The 18,227-nt window shown below is 46.8% G+C and overlaps 1 protein-coding gene across 10 annotated transcripts in view; it reads left to right on the forward strand.

Annotated features, from left to right (window-relative positions):
* WWOX (WW domain containing oxidoreductase) overlaps positions 1-18,227 on the forward strand; it is a 917,133-nt gene that overhangs the window by 52,080 nt on the left and 846,826 nt on the right. For all 10 annotated transcript variants that reach the window (XM_044931129.2, XM_044931123.2, XM_044931124.2 and 7 more), the window contains one exon: positions 2,817-2,923. In XM_044931129.2, the coding sequence (XP_044787064.2) occupies positions 2,817-2,923 (107 nt within the window). The remainder of the gene's footprint in view (positions 1-2,816; positions 2,924-18,227) is intronic.

Below are 18,227 nucleotides of genomic sequence, written 5' to 3' on the forward strand. Positions count from 1 at the left end.
TGTGATAATCTTGGTCGTGAAGATCTTTTTTGTACAGTTCTTCTGTGTATTCTTGCCACCTCTTCTTAATATCTTCTGCTTCTGTTAGGTCCATACCATTTCTGTCCTTTATCGAGCCCATCTTTGCATGAAATGTTCCTTTGGTATCTCTGATTTTCTTGAAGAGATCCCTAGTCTTTCCCATTCTGTTGTTTTCCTCTATTTCTTTGCATTGATCGCTGAAGAAGGCTTTCTTATCTCTTCTTGCTATTCTTTGGAACTCTGCATTCAGATGTTTATATCTTTGCTTTTCTCCTTTGCTTTTAGCTTCTCTTCTTTTCACAGCTATTTGTAAGGCCTCCCCAGACAGCCATTTTGCTTTTTTGCATTTCTTTTCCATGGGGATGGTCTTGATCCCTGTCTCCAGTACAATGTCATGAACCTCATTCCTTAGTTCATCAGGCACTCTTATCTATCAGATCTAGGCCCTTAAATCTATTTCTCACTTCAACTGTATAATCATAAGGGATTTGATTTAGGTCATACCTGAATGGTCTAGTGGTTTTCCCTAGTGTCTTCAATTTAAGTCTGAATTTGGCAATAAGGAGTTCATGGTCTGAGCCACAGTCAGCTCCTGGTCTTGTTTTTGCTGACTGTATAGAGCTTTATGGTTATAGATTGTCCTTTTTCCATGGCTTTAGCTATGTTCTGTAAGTTTTGATATGTAGGAGTTTTATAATCATTTAGTTTAAATAATTTTCTGATTTTCATTGTAAATTTTTTTTGAGTCATAATTTTTTGTTTAAAAATGTGTTGCTTAGTTTCCAGATGGGAATTTTCTAGGATCTTTTATTGATTTCTGGTTTTATTCTACTATTGTCAAAGGGCATCTTTTACAGTTTTAATGTTTGCTTGAAATTTGAGACTGTTGCCCTGCACATGTTCAGTTTTGGTAAATATCCTTTAAGTACTTGAGTGTACGTTTTGCTGTTGAGTTCAGTGTTTAATATTTTCACTGTTTATCAATGATTTAATATTTTCTGGTTTATCAGTTAAAGTCAGAAATCTTCTGTTAGTTCCTGTTTATTGACTTATTTTTATGTTACTGATATGTTAAACTCTTTCACTCTGATTATGAATTTGTGTATTTCTCCTCTTAATTCTGTCAACTTTTGACATATGTGTGCATGTATATAAATTAAGAATTGTCACATATTCCTCATGGATTAGAACTTAAAATTATGAAATATTCAGGTTTTCCTCTTATAATTCTTTTGGTTCATGTTTACATTGTATGTCTTTTTCCATTCTTTTAATATTTTATCCTTACATTTAAGGATATAAAGCAAAACATGCACTTTTGTAATGAGTGTATTGTTTGCATATATATATATATGTTTTATTCAGTCTGACGGTCTTTGTGTTATGATTGCAGTTTTTAGTTCACTTTACTGGGATTGCAGATATATTTGGGGTTAAATATATTACTTTATTATGGCTTTCTATGTAACTATTTTATATTCCGTTTTTCTCTTCTTTCTTGTTTTTTTTTTTTTTTTTTTTTTTTTTAATTATTCTACTTGCCCTTCCCTTAACTGGTCAAGTTTGTATTATTTTACTGTTATTTCAGTGGTAATTGTAGAGATAACATGCTGTATCTTTGACTTACTGAGGTTCTTATATGAATTAGCACTTTCTGGGCAGTGCAGGGGTCTTAGAATACTTGAATCTCAAGTACTCGCCTCCTGGGTATGTGTCATTATTGTCGATATAGTAATGCTCACTGGGTGTGTTAAATTTACAAACTATTACCATTGTCCTTTAGAGTTTTTCATCTATTTATGCTTTATATTACTCTGTCATTTTCTGCAATCCTGATTTCTGTCTAGGGTCCTTTCCCTCCTATCTGAAGAGCATCCTGTAGTATTTCCTCTGTTGTAGACATGCTGAGGATATATTCTCTCAGCTTTTGCTTGTTTAAAAATCTTGTTTCCGTTTATTTTTGCAGAGTATCTTCACTGGGTATAGAAGCACCAAATGCCGGCTCACCTCTCTTGGCCTTTCAGCTTCTCCAGATGTTAGCCCCCCAGATTCTCGATCATACCGTTCCTCTGATGCCCTCAAAGAGGGTGTGTGTGCGTGTGTCTGTGTGGGTGTGTGTGTTGTTTTGTCCAGCTTTCTAATTGTTCTCAGCGAGAGTGTGGGTCTCGCAAACTGAGTTGCCATTGCTGGAAGCAGAAGTGCTGGAAACATTTAAAATAGTCCAGAGCGCGCTGTCAGGAACTTATTAGCAGATGTTTGTTTTACTTTCCAGGTTTGTTTTCTCTGGTTAGACTGTGGACTCTTTGAGGACAGTGGCCATGTCTCAGTCTTTGTATATCCTTACTCTTTGTATTGAGCACAGGATCTGGTCGTTGTCAAGCAGTGGTTCAAAGGCTGGCTGTGCCGCAAGCTGTGGTAAGGCTTGGCCTTCACCTTTGAAATCGCTCTGTTCCTGGGGCAGGTTTTCTCAACCTCAGCTCTGTAGACATTTGAGCCAGATGCTTCTTTGCTGTGGGGCTGTCCTGGGCCATACTGGATATTCTGTAGCATGCCTGGCCTTCACAGGCTAGGTACCAGTAGTACACCCCGCTTCCTGCCCCACAGTAAAGTCAGTAGACATTTGCTGACTACTCAAAGTGTCTCAAGATATTTGCAGATTTCTTCTAGGGGGCAAATCCTGTCTGGTTGAGAACCACTAGAGTAATGCATAAGGTGCTCAGCAAAGGCCATTCAGCGTCATGCCTTGGTGCTTTTGCATTTGTGTTTTCTAATGTGGACTTTCCTTTAAACCACAGGGTTTGAAACTGCCAAATCTTTCGCCCTCCATGGCGCACACGTGATCCTGGCCTGCAGGAACATGACGCGAGCCAATGAAGCCGTGTCCCGCATTCTAGGAGAATGGGTAAGCAAGCGCTTACGTTTTTCTTTTTAATTGTCAAATACACATGCTGGGATAAACACTTGAAGGTTTTAGTACAGTTCATAAAGTTTATTGCTCTTGGAATAATGTTTTATTTGTTGTTAAAGTCATACTCTCTTTGTTTATTTATGAATGGAAGGACAGGCAAGCAGTTCATAATTTGTTTATAGTTCTCTGTCAATGTCATCTGCTTTATTAGTCAGAGGTTCGAGAATGTTTACTCATTTAGCTCGTTTATTAAGAAAAACAGAATGTGGTTGACGCCCTTGAGTGTGACTAAGAGGTTATATGTGGTTTTAGAATGACAAAGGAGCAGACTTGAGCCCCATCTCAGTTTTTCCTCTTAGCTTTTCTCTGTGCAGATGTGGATGTTGATACGCCTGTGTGCACAAACATGTATTGAGGGCAGTCAGTGCTCTTGGGGTTAAGGATATAGCATCAAATAAAACAAAATACCTGCCCTCATCAGCTTCTAGGTAGGAGAAACAGACCATAAAGGGATAGTTAACGTGATGTCACGTTGTTATAAATGCAGTGGAGGCCAGTGAAGCAGAGTGAGGGGTCAGGAGTGGACAGCGTGGACTATTTCAGCTTGGGTGGTCAGCAGAGACCCCTCTAAAGCTGTGGCATTTGATCCAGGCCTTGATGACATAGCGAAGTAAGCCATGCAAATGTCAGGGGAAATACTTTGCATGCACACACAAAGGGGGTGGAAATGTGCCTGGGGAATTATAGGCTCAGTGGGGACGCTTGTGTGCCTGGAGCCCAGTGGAGGGTGAGGAGGTCGCAGAGGGTCTCAGAGTCATGGTGACATGAGAGGGTTTGAGCCAGAGTGACACAACTGTTGAGTGATTTTTTTTTTCCTTTTTGAACATGATCACTGGGCTTTGAAGTGACATACAGACCTCATTCATTCACGTGCCTGTGAAGTGCCCCACTGTCTGGGTACTGGGTGTCTGGCATTAAGGAGAAACAGGTGTTGCCACTGTCTCTCTAGAGCTTTCAGCTGAGGGTGGAAGACAGATCAAGCCAAAGAAAGATAAACATCAGTGTAAACTTGAAATGAGGCAAAGTGGTATTCCAAAATGGTGAATGATGCCAGAGAGGCGGGGGCATTTGGAGTCCCGGAGAAAGAGGTGGCTGAGCTGAGATCTAAGGCAGGATCAAGGGGAATTGGGGAGAAGGGTCAAACTGTGCCGAGGGGGTGGTCTGTGTGGTGGCTCTGGGGCGGGGGAGACAGGTGGCTAGAGCCGGGCGTGGAGGGGGCTGGATAGTCCTTGCCAAGACTGTCTTCATCCTCTGAACACCGTGGAAGATTTCTTGCCATCCGAAGAAATAGACCATGGTCTGTTTAAGAGAACATCCGGCCTTCTGGGCTGAGAAGTTATGAAAGTCAAGAAAAGGGAGATTTATTTCTGCTTTTTCAAGCGGGATTTCAAACTTAGTATGTTTCAAATGAACCCTTGTCTTCATCTCACTGGATTCATTATTTTGAGTTAAATTAAAAAACAGGGCCCATTTTTTCCCCCAGTTACCTTAGCATCTTTCTAACTCCAGAGTTAGAAAAATGTATTAACCTCTACTAGGTGGTATAGAGTAATCTTTAGAGATGTATAGAGAACGAATGGTCATATGTGCATATGGTTTGAATCTTCATAAAGTGTATACGATGAAAAGTGAAAGTCCCTTGCGCTCTTCTCTTGGGGGTATATATCATTAACTATTTCCTGTATGTTCTTCCAGAAGAGGTTGTGTATACTAGCCAACACACCTACATGCTGTTATGTACTTTGATTTTTTCCCCCCACTTAATACTAGAGGAAGTCTTTCGTTCTCAGTGCAGAGCTGCCTCGTGGCTCTTACCTGTGGCGTGGCCTCCGTCATGTGCTGATGATGTCACTTAGCCGCTGTGCTCTTCCAAGCGACGCTCTCGTAGAGTCCCGGCTCTCACATTTCCATCCAAAGTTGGCTCTCAACTCAGCCGCAGTGGACCATTCTTCCGTTTTTAGATTTATTTATTTTTAATTGAAGGATAACTGCTTTACAGCATTGTGTTGGTTTCTGCTGTACATCAGCATGAATCAGCATGGGTATGCGTATGTCCTGTCCCACCCCGCTAGGTTGTCACAGAGCCCTGGTTTGAGCTCCCTGAGTCATACAGCAGATTGGCTATCTGTTTTACATGTGGTAGTGTTTCCATGCTGCTCTCTCCGTATTCCGTTGCATTTAAGTACCACATCTTCTTTATCCAGTCCTCTGTTGATGGACATTTAGGTTTCTTCCATGTCTTGGCTGTTGTAAATAGTGCTGCGTTGAACACTGGGGTGCATGGAGCTTTTCGAGTTACTGTTTTCTCTGGATATATGCCCTGCAGTGGGATTGCTGGGCTTAAGCACTCAGTTAATTGTTAGTTAGCTGCTGCTGCTAGGAATAATAATAAAATAATTTCTTATTCATACATGAGAGTACAAGGGAATGTTTACTTTTCTTAACCTCTCCAAGTGGCCGAAAGAGGAGCTGTAGGGAGTGTGTTCATCAGCATGACTCCAGGGGAGTTGCAATGAATTTTTTCTGTCTTCCTATGTCTGGACTCCTACGTTTTAATAGATGTGTATTTAGTTTGTTGATGAGTATTTTCCAGTGGAGCTCATATTAGCACTCAACTGTCATTTGAAAAGCCATCTTAATTATTGATGTGATTGCTTTTTCTTTTGTATTTACAGAGAAACACACTTTGCATATATTTAGGGAAGATTGTTAAGGGATCCGTCATCAGGAACAGCACGCAGTGGTTTATATTAGAACGGTTATTGAGAAAGCAGGGAGACGAGGGCTCAGAGAAAAGATTTATTAGTCGGAGGTAATGGAATGTGCACGTGTCGGGGAGAGCGCGGGTGCTCGGCTGGGTGTTGCCACGCAGTTTGATGCTGGGGGGACTGAAGTGTCGTAATTATTCTAGTTTTCAATAGAGTTGATACTCGGTCTCTTTAGTTGGAGTGAAGCCGGGTGGAAAGCTGACAGTGTTATGTCATACTGCAGCCTCATTGATAAGCATCGGAAAATAGTGATTTCACTATCATTGTCAGATATGGAGCGCTTGGTGCCAGCCTGCGTGTTAGTTTGCTGTGCTTTTAATGGATGCTGACAACCTGTTTTCATGACGCGGTCGTAAGGAGTGAGGGGGGCAGGATGCCACCCAAAACACTGCTCGAACTTCTAAGAGCTGATGGAGAGATCTAGCTGCTTCTAGACTCTCTCTGATCCACTCAGTGACTTCATGATCGTGTGTGCTTCAGTGTTTGTGGGCATTTCCCCCACTCTCCTGCGATAGAAGAAGCTTAAATCCGGTAATGTGCCCTTATAGACAGAAGTGTGATGTCTTGGGTGTGATGCCTTCTCTCATGTGATGTGTGTGTGTTGAGAGGAGGCGTGTGGGATGGGTAATCTACAAGCCTGGTGTCTGTCTAGTCAGGCAACTTGGCTTGGAAAAACTGATCATTGCTCAACTCATCACAGAGTGTAAGGCTCTTCCCTGTTGTTGTGAGTGATCTCTAACTAAACAGAAATATAAAAACTCTTAATCTTTTTAATAGTTATGGACTGTTGGGAAAAGTTCATCCGACATCAGCCGCTAGATTTGTTCCTCATTTCTTTGCTTTAAAAATTGTTTTTATGAATAGGATTGGATTTTCAATGAATTTAAGTATGGTGTAAACAAGTCTGTACACCAGCAAGAACTATATAAACCACTCGCTTTAATCATTGTGTGCTTAGTCACTCAGTCGTGTCTGACTTTAACAGACACACACACACACACACACACACAGGCAGGAAGGTTCTACCTTGGGACATTTTTGTTTACAAAATGTCATCTCCTTATCACCTGCAGGTGGAATTGGGTAGTCATAGCTGTGTCTGTACTCGGCACTCTGCTTATTGGCACTCAGCAGTGAAATATTTGTGTGTAAACCTATCTTGCAGATGAGGCTTTAGAGGCTGGAAGAAGGGGGAGGACTTTGCTCAAGCTCACACAGCTGGGAGCTACGTGGTCGACCCAAGGTGTGAAGCCGTGTCTCCTGACCCCAAAGCCCATCTCATTACCCGGTCCAGAATGACTGGTGCATGTTGTGGTGGAGGACGGGCCTATTTCATGGGCTTGATTTCTCTGTCCATGATGTAAGGGTCCCTGCGGTTCTCTAGCACAGAGAGCCGTACTGGTGACGTTTTGAAACCCAGTTGCTGAGCCTCCCCTCCCCAAGGAAGCTCTTCCCAGACTTGCATTTCAAGTGGTACACAGTGTAGTTACTGTTGAACTTCAGCCGCCTCTTTGCCCTTCCCTGTCACAGGCTCAGGAAAGATTCTTTATCAGATAATAAATTATTCATCCGTCTCATAGACATAATCGGTTGCTAAAATATTCTGAGTTTCCTCTGTCTCCAGAATGCCTAAAACTTGTGATGGGTTCTTCTCCTCGTCTTAAGTTTTTCCATTTCATTTCTCATTCTGAAATTTTTGCATTGACTTATTAATCTTGCCTGTTATTCATTGTCTTTGATCACCATCTCCTTGTCTTCGTTTGCGTGTGTTGGTTTTTTCACTCAGTCTTGAACTGAATATTTCAAACTTTACATCCATTGTAACCTTTGCATAACAAGGGCTATGATTTACTGCTGAGTTTTAAAGAGTGCAAAGTCAAGCATAGACGGAGAGCACCAAACCACCACTCCCAACCACGTGAAACTCAGTGCAGATGCATTCTTGCATCAATACGGGCCCCCTGAGTTCTTGTTAAACAATTTCAACATAGTGGGGAGAGATGGATTTCATCTTCAGATGATGTTCAGCCAGTGGTCAACAAGTCTTCCTTCTGGCCACTAGGCATTTAGGCTCCATCATTTAAGAGGAGAAAAGTATGTGTGAGACTGAGTTTCCTGTTTATTATGGGGTGTCTACAGAGAGTCTCAGACATAGCCGTTGTTAGATGAAACAGAGGAGACACAGCCCTGAGCCAGTAAAACCTTCCGTGCACGGCCAAACAGAGATACAGCTGTACATGCGGCAGCGTCTCAGGGTGGGGTGGCTTACGCTACCAGAGGTTAAGGTTTATTGTAAGCATGCATTTAAAATCGACTGAGTTTTAATTTCCAGGGAGGCAGCCCAGAGGAGTAGAGGGAGCTCCGACTCTGGAGTCATCCAGACATGGGAACCAGTCCTGATTCGGATGTGAGTTCGCCGCGTCTCCCTGGGCACCTTTGGTTATGCCCTTGATCTTTGGTTATGCCCTTGGTTTATTTACCTGTGGAAGGGGAATGGTCCTGGTAATGGTTCATTATGCACACTCTTGCACAGAAGCCAGCACGTAGTAAAGACTCAGAAAAAAAAAAAAAGGTAGTTTCTGGAGAGGCTGGCTTGCTCAACACAGATCCCTAAAGTAGGCACACTCTCAGAAATCTTGTTGGAAGATGTGTTTCCTCTTATAACTTAAAAAAAAGATATTGATTAGAGCCCTCGGCAGTAGCCAGGCCTCCCTGCTTCTTCCTGTCAGAGTGTCAGGTCACACTGAGATGAGCTGAGGTGAGGCGAGGGCTCCGTGCTTCTCCGGGGGGCAGGAGGGGCGTGGGGAGGTGACTGGCCGTGGCGCTGGTGCCTACGCCCTGGTGTGGCGCTGGCTGGTGCTGGCAGAGGCCGGGGTTAGTGCCCGAGGCATGTGGCTGGCAGGACCAGTGGTCCGCTCCTGGGGAGCTCACCTGGGACTAAGCCCCTGCCCCTTAGTCAGCTGGGGACGCAGATGTGCCTGGATCTTGAAGACTTGAGAACCAAGTGGCCATGGCAGTTTTAAAATCTGTCCACACATTCCTCCTCCTCCTTTTTTTTTTTTAGTGTCATTTTAATATTTATTTTCGGCTGTGCGGGATCTCTGTTGCTGTGTGCAGGCAGCAGTCTATAGTTGCATCGAGCATGGGCTTCTCATTGTGGTGGCTTCTCTTGCTGTGGAACACCAGCTCTGGGGCGTGTGGGCTCAGTAGCTGTGGCTCACGGGCTTAGTTGCTCTGCGGCATGTCAGATCTTCCTGGACCAGGGATTGAACTGGCGTCCCTTGCATTGGCAGGTGGATTCTTAACTACTGGGCCACCAGGGAAGTCCCTACACATTCTTGGATGCCCATTCCCTTCAGATATGGATCCTAATTCTCCTCCCCTCCAGTGTGGGCTGGACATAGTGATTCACTGTTCAGGAATACAGTATGGCAGAAATGATGGAGCGTGACTCACAGGAAGGATCGTAAAAAGCTGGTGGCTTCCTCCTGCCTGGCGTCCTGGATTGCTCAGCGTGGGGGAAGCCAGCTGCTGTGCTGGGGGGTGCTCGGGCATCCCCATGGAGAGGCCCTGGGATAAGGAACTGAGCCCCGTGTGACAGGCCTCCCAAGAGCCCTCTTGGACTCCTCCGCCCCCGTCAGGCCTGCAGACGACTGTGGCTGACAGGTCAATGGCAACCGCACCAGAGATCTTGAGTCAGAACCATCCCAATTCCTGGCCTAGAGATTCTCGGTGAGACAGCAAATGCTTACTGCCTTAAACCTCTGCACCTTGGGGAAACGTGTTACATAGAGGTAGGTAACAAATACGGGGTCCTGGCCTCAGGGGAACAGGCTCTTAGAAACTGGGCAGTGAGTGCAAAGGACAAGATGTGGGCACTCGCCCAGAGATGGCCTCCGAGTGCAGGGCGCCTTATGTTCTTAGGGTGATGTCAGCTGTCTCAGTCACCGTGTCCCACCTCCTCCCACCGTGGAGACCACTTACACAGCTTCTCTGAACAGAGCTCACCTGGATTTGGCTTAAATGCTTCCAGGGATGGATAGGCTTCTCGCTGCAAAGGCAGCCCATCCTGTTTCTACGCGTCTTGTAATTAGACAGTTCTCCCGAAGATTGAAGGCAGAATCTTTCCTGTTTTTTCCCCATCAGCCTTCTCATCAAAACCTACCGAGTACTCACATCTCTCAAATTCCGTAAGTAATAAATCCAAAGTTGTTGATGACACCGGGTTACTGAAAGTTGGCCGTGAGGCTGGCCCCTCTCATTTCTTTGCATCCTGTGTCCCCCCCACTTTTTTTTTTTTTTTAAATTGGAGTTAGGGATTCATGTGGTAAGGCTCAGCAGCTGGGGAGAACTGTCTGCTCTAGTGCCCTTCAGTGGGTACCAGGTGCAGAGCCCGGACCCACTGGGCCTTCCTCGGAGTTAACGGATCACTGTGAGCCAAGCACAGAGTCTCCTTTTAAATGACTGAAGAACACTGCCCTCATCTACCTGGCGGTTCTCAGATTCTGATTGTTCCAGCCACACTGTGATCTGTAAAGTGGGTAGCCGGGAGAAACTTCAATGCATCTCTGTAATGGCTTTGTTGTTGTTTATTGAGAGGGACTAATTAACTTTGATTATTGCACTAATATTATGGCACTTTGACAGCCCTTCAGATTTATGACTCCGGGAAAATAAACAAATGAAATGCAGGTGCTGGAGCAGAAAGAATAAGTTATTACTGAACTTTAATTACCTGGAATGTTTTAGCCAGGAGAGAATTAGTTGATGAATTACAGGATGTTGAAATCTACATCAAATTGTGAGCAACATGCAGACAAAAATGAAAAGGGCAGCTGGGAGGGTGCTGTTCTTAAGGGAGGAAAGGATAGGGCACATCTGATAGCGATCCGAATAGTGTTTCATCGATTAATCCCTGTTTCCAGTGGAGCAGGATTTTACACAGTGCTGTTCAGAGCTCGGTCCCTGACCCCACGTCAACATCACCTGAGAACCTTTTAGAAATGGAGATTCCTGGCCTCCCTGTGCCCGAGACCTTCTAGACCAGAGTTTCTGGCGGTGGAGCCTAGCAGTGTGTGTTTCACAGTCCCTCCAGGAGATTGCAGTGTATTGCTCTGCAGTTCTCATGCTGTGTGCCTTTTTTTTTTTTTTTTTTTTTCAAATAAAAGGGCAAGTACAGATTTTTACCTCTTTTTACAAAAATCAGGTGTTGTTCTTACAGCCTCATTTACCAGCTAACCTGGAGATTCTTAGACTGTTTAAAAAACTGTACAGATACTTATGAAACATCTGTTTTGTACTATATGTAGTGGGTGCTCTAAGACAATTTAGTGTACAGTACGTCCCCTACATATAAACCACCTTCAGTTTGTGCAAAGTTTTGAAAGTTGTGAGCTTTCAAAGTAGCAGCGTGTGTTCGCGTGTCCAGTCATGTAAGTTAGTTTGTGTGTCTGGTGTACAGTGTCAAGTGCGTGCGTCCTCGTTTAATTCTCCTTGTAGTGTTTCCTGCTCTGAGAGCCTTTAACAGATTAGTGGGGGGGAAGGTTCCTGCTGCTTAGAAACTGTGAAAATAGAGAAAAACACGTTTACTCATCTGCAGCCCTCTCTGAGGAGTAGGGTGACAGTTTATTGTTCAAACCAGAAAATGCGGAGAGCCATAGGGCCATGCTGATTATCCCAGGAGAAGAGGCAGCAGCCGGGAGAGAAGCAGGGACGTCCGAGCAGCCCCGTCCAGTGCAGTTACCCAGCCGTCCACCCTGGCTGGGCTCCGTACGGCACAGGTGCAGTCTGGCTTCCCATGAGCCCTGCACCAGCCTTCGTCCCTGCATCTCTGGGTCCTCTCCTGGCCTCACCTTTTAAGAACTTGCTGTTTTCATTCCCATAGAAGCCTGGCCAGCCTCCAGCCCAAGAATGTCTCCATTCCTTGGACAGTTAGTTGCAAAGCTAAGTGTGACTCCAGATCTTTCGTTGTCAAAGTTGCCGAGTCTTCGCTGGGGCTCATGGGCACTTCGTTGTGGCCTGTGGGCTTTGCTTGTTGCAGAGCATGGCCTCCAGGGCACACGGGCTGTAGAGCGCCTGGGCTCAGTGCTGTGTGATGGGACGGGGACCATTTTATAAGTCTTTACTGAATTTGTTACGATATTGCTTCTGCTTTATATTTTGGTATTTTTGGCCCAAAGCATGTGGGATCTTAGCTCCCTGACCAGGGATCGAACCCACAGCCCCTGCACTGGAAGTCCAAGTCTGAACCGCTGGACCAGCAGGGAGGTCCCAGCGCTGCAGTGTCTGTTGCAGGCACCCTTCCTTTCGTGCGGTTTCTCCCGTCGTCTGGACCCTTCCAGAGGCCGCCTTCTTGTGGGTAGTGCCGTGCGCCCAAGGAGCAGAAATGCAGCGTTGATGTTGGACTGAGCCTGACTCTCCATAATGTAAATCTACCCAGAATTCATGCAGCGCCGTTTAGGAACGCACAGCGATCATCAGAACTGCCTTCCACTCGGGGTGGTTCATGGCTTGTCTGGTCTGGGAATGTGGGTAAGTGAGAACTGGTTAAGTGTTTATTTTCAGCTCTGGTTAAATTTGCAACCTTGGAGAAGATGCTGGGGCACTTGGCAGCGAGGTTGGTGATCAGAGTCCTCGTAGGCTTGATGGCCTTCTTGCATGCCTGCCAACGGCTTTGGGGAGACGTCAAAGAAGAGCAGAAATAATTCTACGTTTCCTTAAGGTATATGTGAAAAAAAAAAAGTTCTTTTTAGTCATATATGACCCATTGGGTTTGAAGTAACTCTTTTAGCCGGTACTTGTAGAGGATCCAGCAAAATGGAAGCTAGTTTGTGTAAGAGTGATACAAAGGAAGATTCATTCATGAATTGGTGAAGTCATTTGTCTTTTTTAGAAAGAGTTTTGGATTACAGGATGACATTTTGGTAGACTGGTGTCGTCAAATGGTAGCATTCGGGGATTGAAAAGGACTTGCTGAGATCATCCCGCTTACCCCCCACCCCCCACTAGACAAATGGGGAAACTGAGGCCCAGAGAGGGTAACTGAGCCTTTAGTGTGGCAGGCAGGGATGCCTTCTTGGAGACGGTTGTCATATTGCCCATTTGTCTGCTGTGAAAAAAAAAATGGGTGCATGTTTGTTTTTTTTTTTTTAAAAAGACAATGGAACTGCCTGTAAGATAGGAACGGAAGCAGCCAACACTTCTGCCACTTCATGTGGATGGCTGGTTTAAGCCTCCTCATTTTTGTGACGGTGATGATGATACAGTAGTAGCTATTGTAGTCGTGGCCTTGTGAGCCAGTCTCGGTATGCAACACTTGCAGCGCCTTAATCCAGTTCATTCGTATTGTCATAAACCACATGAGGTGGTTACGATTATGAATCCTATTTTCAGGTAATATGAGGCTCAGAGAACTTTAGGACCTTGTCTAAGCACACACAGCAAATAAGCAGAAGAGATGAAATGCCGTCGGAGGGCAGAAGGCTTGCTCGTCATGTTCCTCTCGGTGATCCCTGGTGTGCAGCAGTGTCTGGGGCTGAGTTTGTTGAATGAATGACTGAGAGTACATCAGGGTTGAGCATTGAGCCTGGTCAATGGTCAACCACCCAGGGGTTATAACCTGGGTGGCAGCATAGTACCACTGTGGGAAGGGACAGTTTGGTTGCTTTGTTTTTGGAAAACTAGACCATTGGAAGGTACACGTAACCAGAATATTTTTCTCGGGTACTCAGCTGTGTGAATCGATTTTCATGTTGGTGCCGCTGAAGTGCCCCACTTCTTCATCTGCCCACTAGCTTGTTGAAGATGGACTAGTTTATGGCACACAGTGATAAGCACACTGTATCCCAGTTCTTTGAAAATCACTGATCTGGTTCAGGCGTTCTCAGTTGGCCGGCTCCCCTCACCATTCAGAAGCGGGAGCTGGCTCGTAAATCCACTTAATTTGGAAGGAGAGAAGAGTGGATCAGCTGGAGGGACAGAAATTGAGAGCAGAGGGGCCGTGGAAGGACTCGTGGACGCATCCCGGAGCCTTTGGCCTTCACCTGGAGACAGTGTGTGATGGGGAGAGAGAAGGGTGGCCAGAAACCAGCCACTGCTTGGAAAATTACAAGACCTCTGGCGACGCTAGCTAGGCCTTTGGAAGTACGTGTAGAAACCTTCTTGTTGCTTGTTGCTTTGGTCAGAAAACCAGCTGGGGTGGTGCTTCTGAAGTCCCCTTTCCTTTCGGAACGTAAGTAATTGTCCTGCAGCCTGTCAAGACCGATGGTTATGAAGGAGATGAACTGGAGAGGGAAAGAGAGAAGGAAACACAGCCAGGGTTGGGGTGGGGGGGATAGACACACAGAGAAAGACAGACAGACGTGCAAATGGGGGAGAGAGGTTGGGGGAGGGAGGGAACCACTCTGCTGAGTGTTTTTATGGAGCTTTTTAGTGCCAGCCTCTGCACGATGGGTTTGATCACTGTTTTCAGAGTTCTCTGATCATTTCTTGCTCAGAAAGGAGGAAATTAGAATTGTTGAGCTATGATTTGTTTTAATCAGAAAGAAATTGTCTAACATAAATCTCCCCGTGAGTGCTGGAAAAGCCCTAAAGCGGCCAGGAAAAAAAAATATCAATACTTGGCAAAGGAGGAATGATTGTTCCAATCTGTGGCTTAATTGACTCTAAGCCTTAATGAGACTCGGGCTGGAGCAGGCTGTACAGGCTTGGTGGCTGGGACCACCAGTGAAAGGCTCCAGGGAGGGGAGGACTTTGGGGTGGTTATTTGGTTCTTTGCTATGGACGCGATTTTTCTAATTGAGCGGGAGACCCTAATACCAGATAGTCATTTTTTTTTTTCCTATGAAGAGAGTAAATTTTTTTCTCTAACACAATAATTTATTTTAAATTACAGCTTTTTCTATTGGAAGCATTCATTTATGTTAGATTATCATTCCCCAAGTGAAGTTTCACTGATACTGTATAATTAAATATAGATTTTTTTTTAAAGAGTATATATTTTATATTTATAAGTGGACAGATTGTGGTATATCAGACTTTATTTAAGGAGAGTAAATAGCTCCCCCCAGTGAGCATGCTGCTGGTCAGAAAGGCTTCCTTCGGCCTCAGTGTGCCCCTGGTCTGGGCCAGGCTCCTTCGTGGGAAGGGATGCTGAAATGTGCTTGCGTCATCCGTCTAGAAGCGAGGTCTTACCAGTATAAATAACTGGCTCGGGCTCTGATCTGCCCCAGTTTGAATCCTGTTTCTCTACGAACCAGGTGACCTTCACTTCCTGTTTCCTCATCTGTAACATGGGATGCTAACAGTATCTGAGTCACAGGGTTGTGAAGATGAGCTGCTCTTTCACAGAAAGTGCTTAGAATGGTACCTGGATACTTAGCACAGTACCTGGGTACCGGCTGTGTGCTATACAAGATAAAAAAAAAAAAAAAGGCATTTGAGGCCGCTGTGCGGTTTGGCCCCTGCCTACCTCTCCAGGTTCCCCTCCTACTACTCTCCTCCTTGTCCCAGCCGTACCAAACTCAGGGCTGTTCCCAGACTCTCTGTCTCTCTTTCGGCCCAGAGGACTTCCTCTGCTTAGGGCAACCTCAGCCACGGTCATCCTAACTGATGGGCACGTCCTTATGCTGTGAGTCTCTGCCCACGTGCGTTTTCTCCCCAAAGCTCTCGAAGACTGCTTTTCCCCCCTCCTGCCTGGCTTCCCTCCCTCCCTTCCCTTCTCTTAGCAGAAGGTTAGCACCCCCTTTTCTCTGAGAGACATGGCAGTGATGAAGAAAGCAAAGGTCCCTGCCTCCAAGGAGCTTACAGTCCATGTTTTGGTTTTTAAACACGTGTCCATCACAGCACTGCTCACATCACACACTGATCGTTGGCTGAATAAGCCAGAGACATCTGTGGGGACTTCATTGTATGCCAGGCATCCCACTGGATGGTGAGCCTGTGTAGTACCTGAGATTCTGTGCTTGCCCAGACGTGTACATTGATAATAGTATTATTATTACTAACCCTCCACTTGGGGCTGCAGGTGTGAGTGGGCAGGGGCTGGGCAGGCCCTGGCTGCCAGCGCAGGCTCAGTAATGGCCAGGCGGCAGCAGACCCTGGGCCGTGCGCCCCGTCGCCGGTGGACGCTGTTGGACCAGTCGGCTGCAAGTAGGCGGGTTTCTCTCTGACTCCAGCCGCCGAGTTCATGGTCACAGCCTGCCGTGTGGAGTCAGCCGGACCTGCATAGGCGTCCTGGCTCTCCATGCGCCGGCGGGGCGTGTTCTCAGCCCAGGCGCCCCTCCAGCTGACTGGGGAACCGGGGGCGCTGCTCCCCTTGCAGGGCTCTTGTCAGGATGGAGTGGGGTGGCAGCACCGGCTCCTGGCCGCTCTCCGGCCCGCTCGCTGGCGCAACTCGAGCGAGAGCTTCTGGGGTCTCTTCCCCACGCCTGTCCGTCTTGGCTCCGGCCCCTCTGGGTCTTCCTGCCCGCCCCTTCCCTCTGGATGCCAGCCAGTGCCTCTCCTGGGTACGTCTGCCCCAGTGAAGCCTCCTCGCTGCGGTACTGGATCCCGTGGGACGGTGACGGTTTCCGGAAGCTTCCGGTCCGTGGGCCAGCCGGGAGGAAGCGGAATCATTCCCCGTGCCTTGGCTCGCATCCTAGAAGGCTGCACAGACACTCTGGGCAGGCTTCAGCGATCGCGCATCAAGGCCTCCATTACGGCTCTGGAATGAAAACATGCCCCGGTGCTCCCTGCGTGCGGAGCTGGAGGCTGTGCATGGCCCAGACCTCGCAGTGGCACTAACCCCCCCTCCCACCCAATCAGGAGGTCCCGCGACAGCCAGGGGCTGCTCCACACGCTCAGCTGCATGCTTGTTCCTCTGAGGATGCAGAAAGAAAAACAAAAGCAGGCATTCCCAGGACCTGAAATGTCGAGACGCACTTCCGGCCTGAGGCCGGATGGGTCACTTGAAGCTCAGAGAAGTGATCTGTCCACGTTTGTGAAGCCAGACTTGGGACAGGCCACAGAGCAGTCACGACTGACTCAGTGGTTTCTCGTTGTCTTTGTCAGAAATGCCGACTTTATAGCCCCACATTCATGTTCTCCTTAGCAGGGACCCTCCTGTAGAGGTAGTCGTGAATCTGGCAACTCAGAATCGTAAAGGTTTTAGGATTTGTGGAGAATTTATCTGTGAAAGGAAATGGACGAATTAAAAATACAAATGGGCTCAGCTGCCCCCGCAGGGAGGAATCCTCGGGATCCATGTTTCTTCCCCCTTCATGCTGTAAACATATGGTGCGGATTTTCTGCCCTCATTACAGATGCTGAGAGGAGGCAAAGACAAATATTTATATTACATTCATGTTTTACAGTAAAAACACTGTTCGGTTTGTTTATACAGTTCCACTGTTACAGTTTTTATGGTTGGTAATGAAACCACTGTAAAAACCAGCCTGGGTTATATAGCAGATATGATAAGGCCCAAGTATTCAGGGAGAGACCCTGGACGGCATGGTTGACGTCACGAGTGGGGCATCAACGGCTGAACGATGTGTTAGGACAGGCCAGGCTGGGCTATAATAACAGACGACCTCAGAGTCTCCAGGGCTTAAAGCAACTGAGGTTTATTTCTCCTTCCAGTGACATTCTCCATCGGGAGTTGCTGGGAAGGCCGAGCTAGATGGAACCTGCCTTAGCTGCCCGGAGTCAGTGTGCGCTGCTGGAGGCTGTGACAGAGGACGAGAAAGGCTTGCTGACCACGCGCTGCGCTTCGGGCTCATGGCTCAGAGGCGGCTCACGTTCCACGGGCCAGAGCCATGTGCAGCTCTAGGTGCAGGGGGGCATACCCACCATGTGCACGGAGGGCGGGGCACAGCCAGAAGAGCAGAGCGCCACCCACAGGACCCTTCTTCTGGCCACCTCAAGCCTTTCTGGGGTTTGTTGTTGTTTAGGCGCTAAGTCATGTCCGATTCTTTGCGACCGGTGGACTGTCATCCTCCAGGCTTCTCTGTCCATGGAGTTTTCCAGGTGAGAATACTGGAGTGGGTTGCCATTTCCTTCTCCAGGGGATCTTCCCGACCTAGGGATTGAACTAGCGTCTGCTGCATTGGCAGGTGGGATTTTTACCACAGAGCCACCTGGAAAGAGCTCCTTTTTGTTGTTACTTAACTATAAGTCGGGCTTCCCGGATAGCTCAGTTGGTAAAGAATCCGCCTACAATGCAGGAGACCCTGGTTCTATTCCTGGGTCAGGAAGATCCGCTGGAGAAGGGATAGGCTACCCACTCCTGTATTCTTGGGCTTCCCTTGTGGTTCAGCTGGTAAATAATCCACCTGCAATGTGGGAGACCTGGGTTTGATCCCTGTGTTGGGAAGATCCCCTGGAGGAGGGAAAGGCTACGCACTCCAGTACTCTGGCCTGGAGAATTCCATGGACTGTATAGACCATGGGGTCACAAAGAGTCGGACACAACTGAGCAACTTTCACACTTT

This window comes from Bubalus bubalis, chromosome 18, assembly GCF_019923935.1.
Source record: "Bubalus bubalis isolate 160015118507 breed Murrah chromosome 18, NDDB_SH_1, whole genome shotgun sequence".
NCBI classification, from domain to species: domain Eukaryota; kingdom Metazoa; phylum Chordata; class Mammalia; order Artiodactyla; family Bovidae; genus Bubalus; species Bubalus bubalis.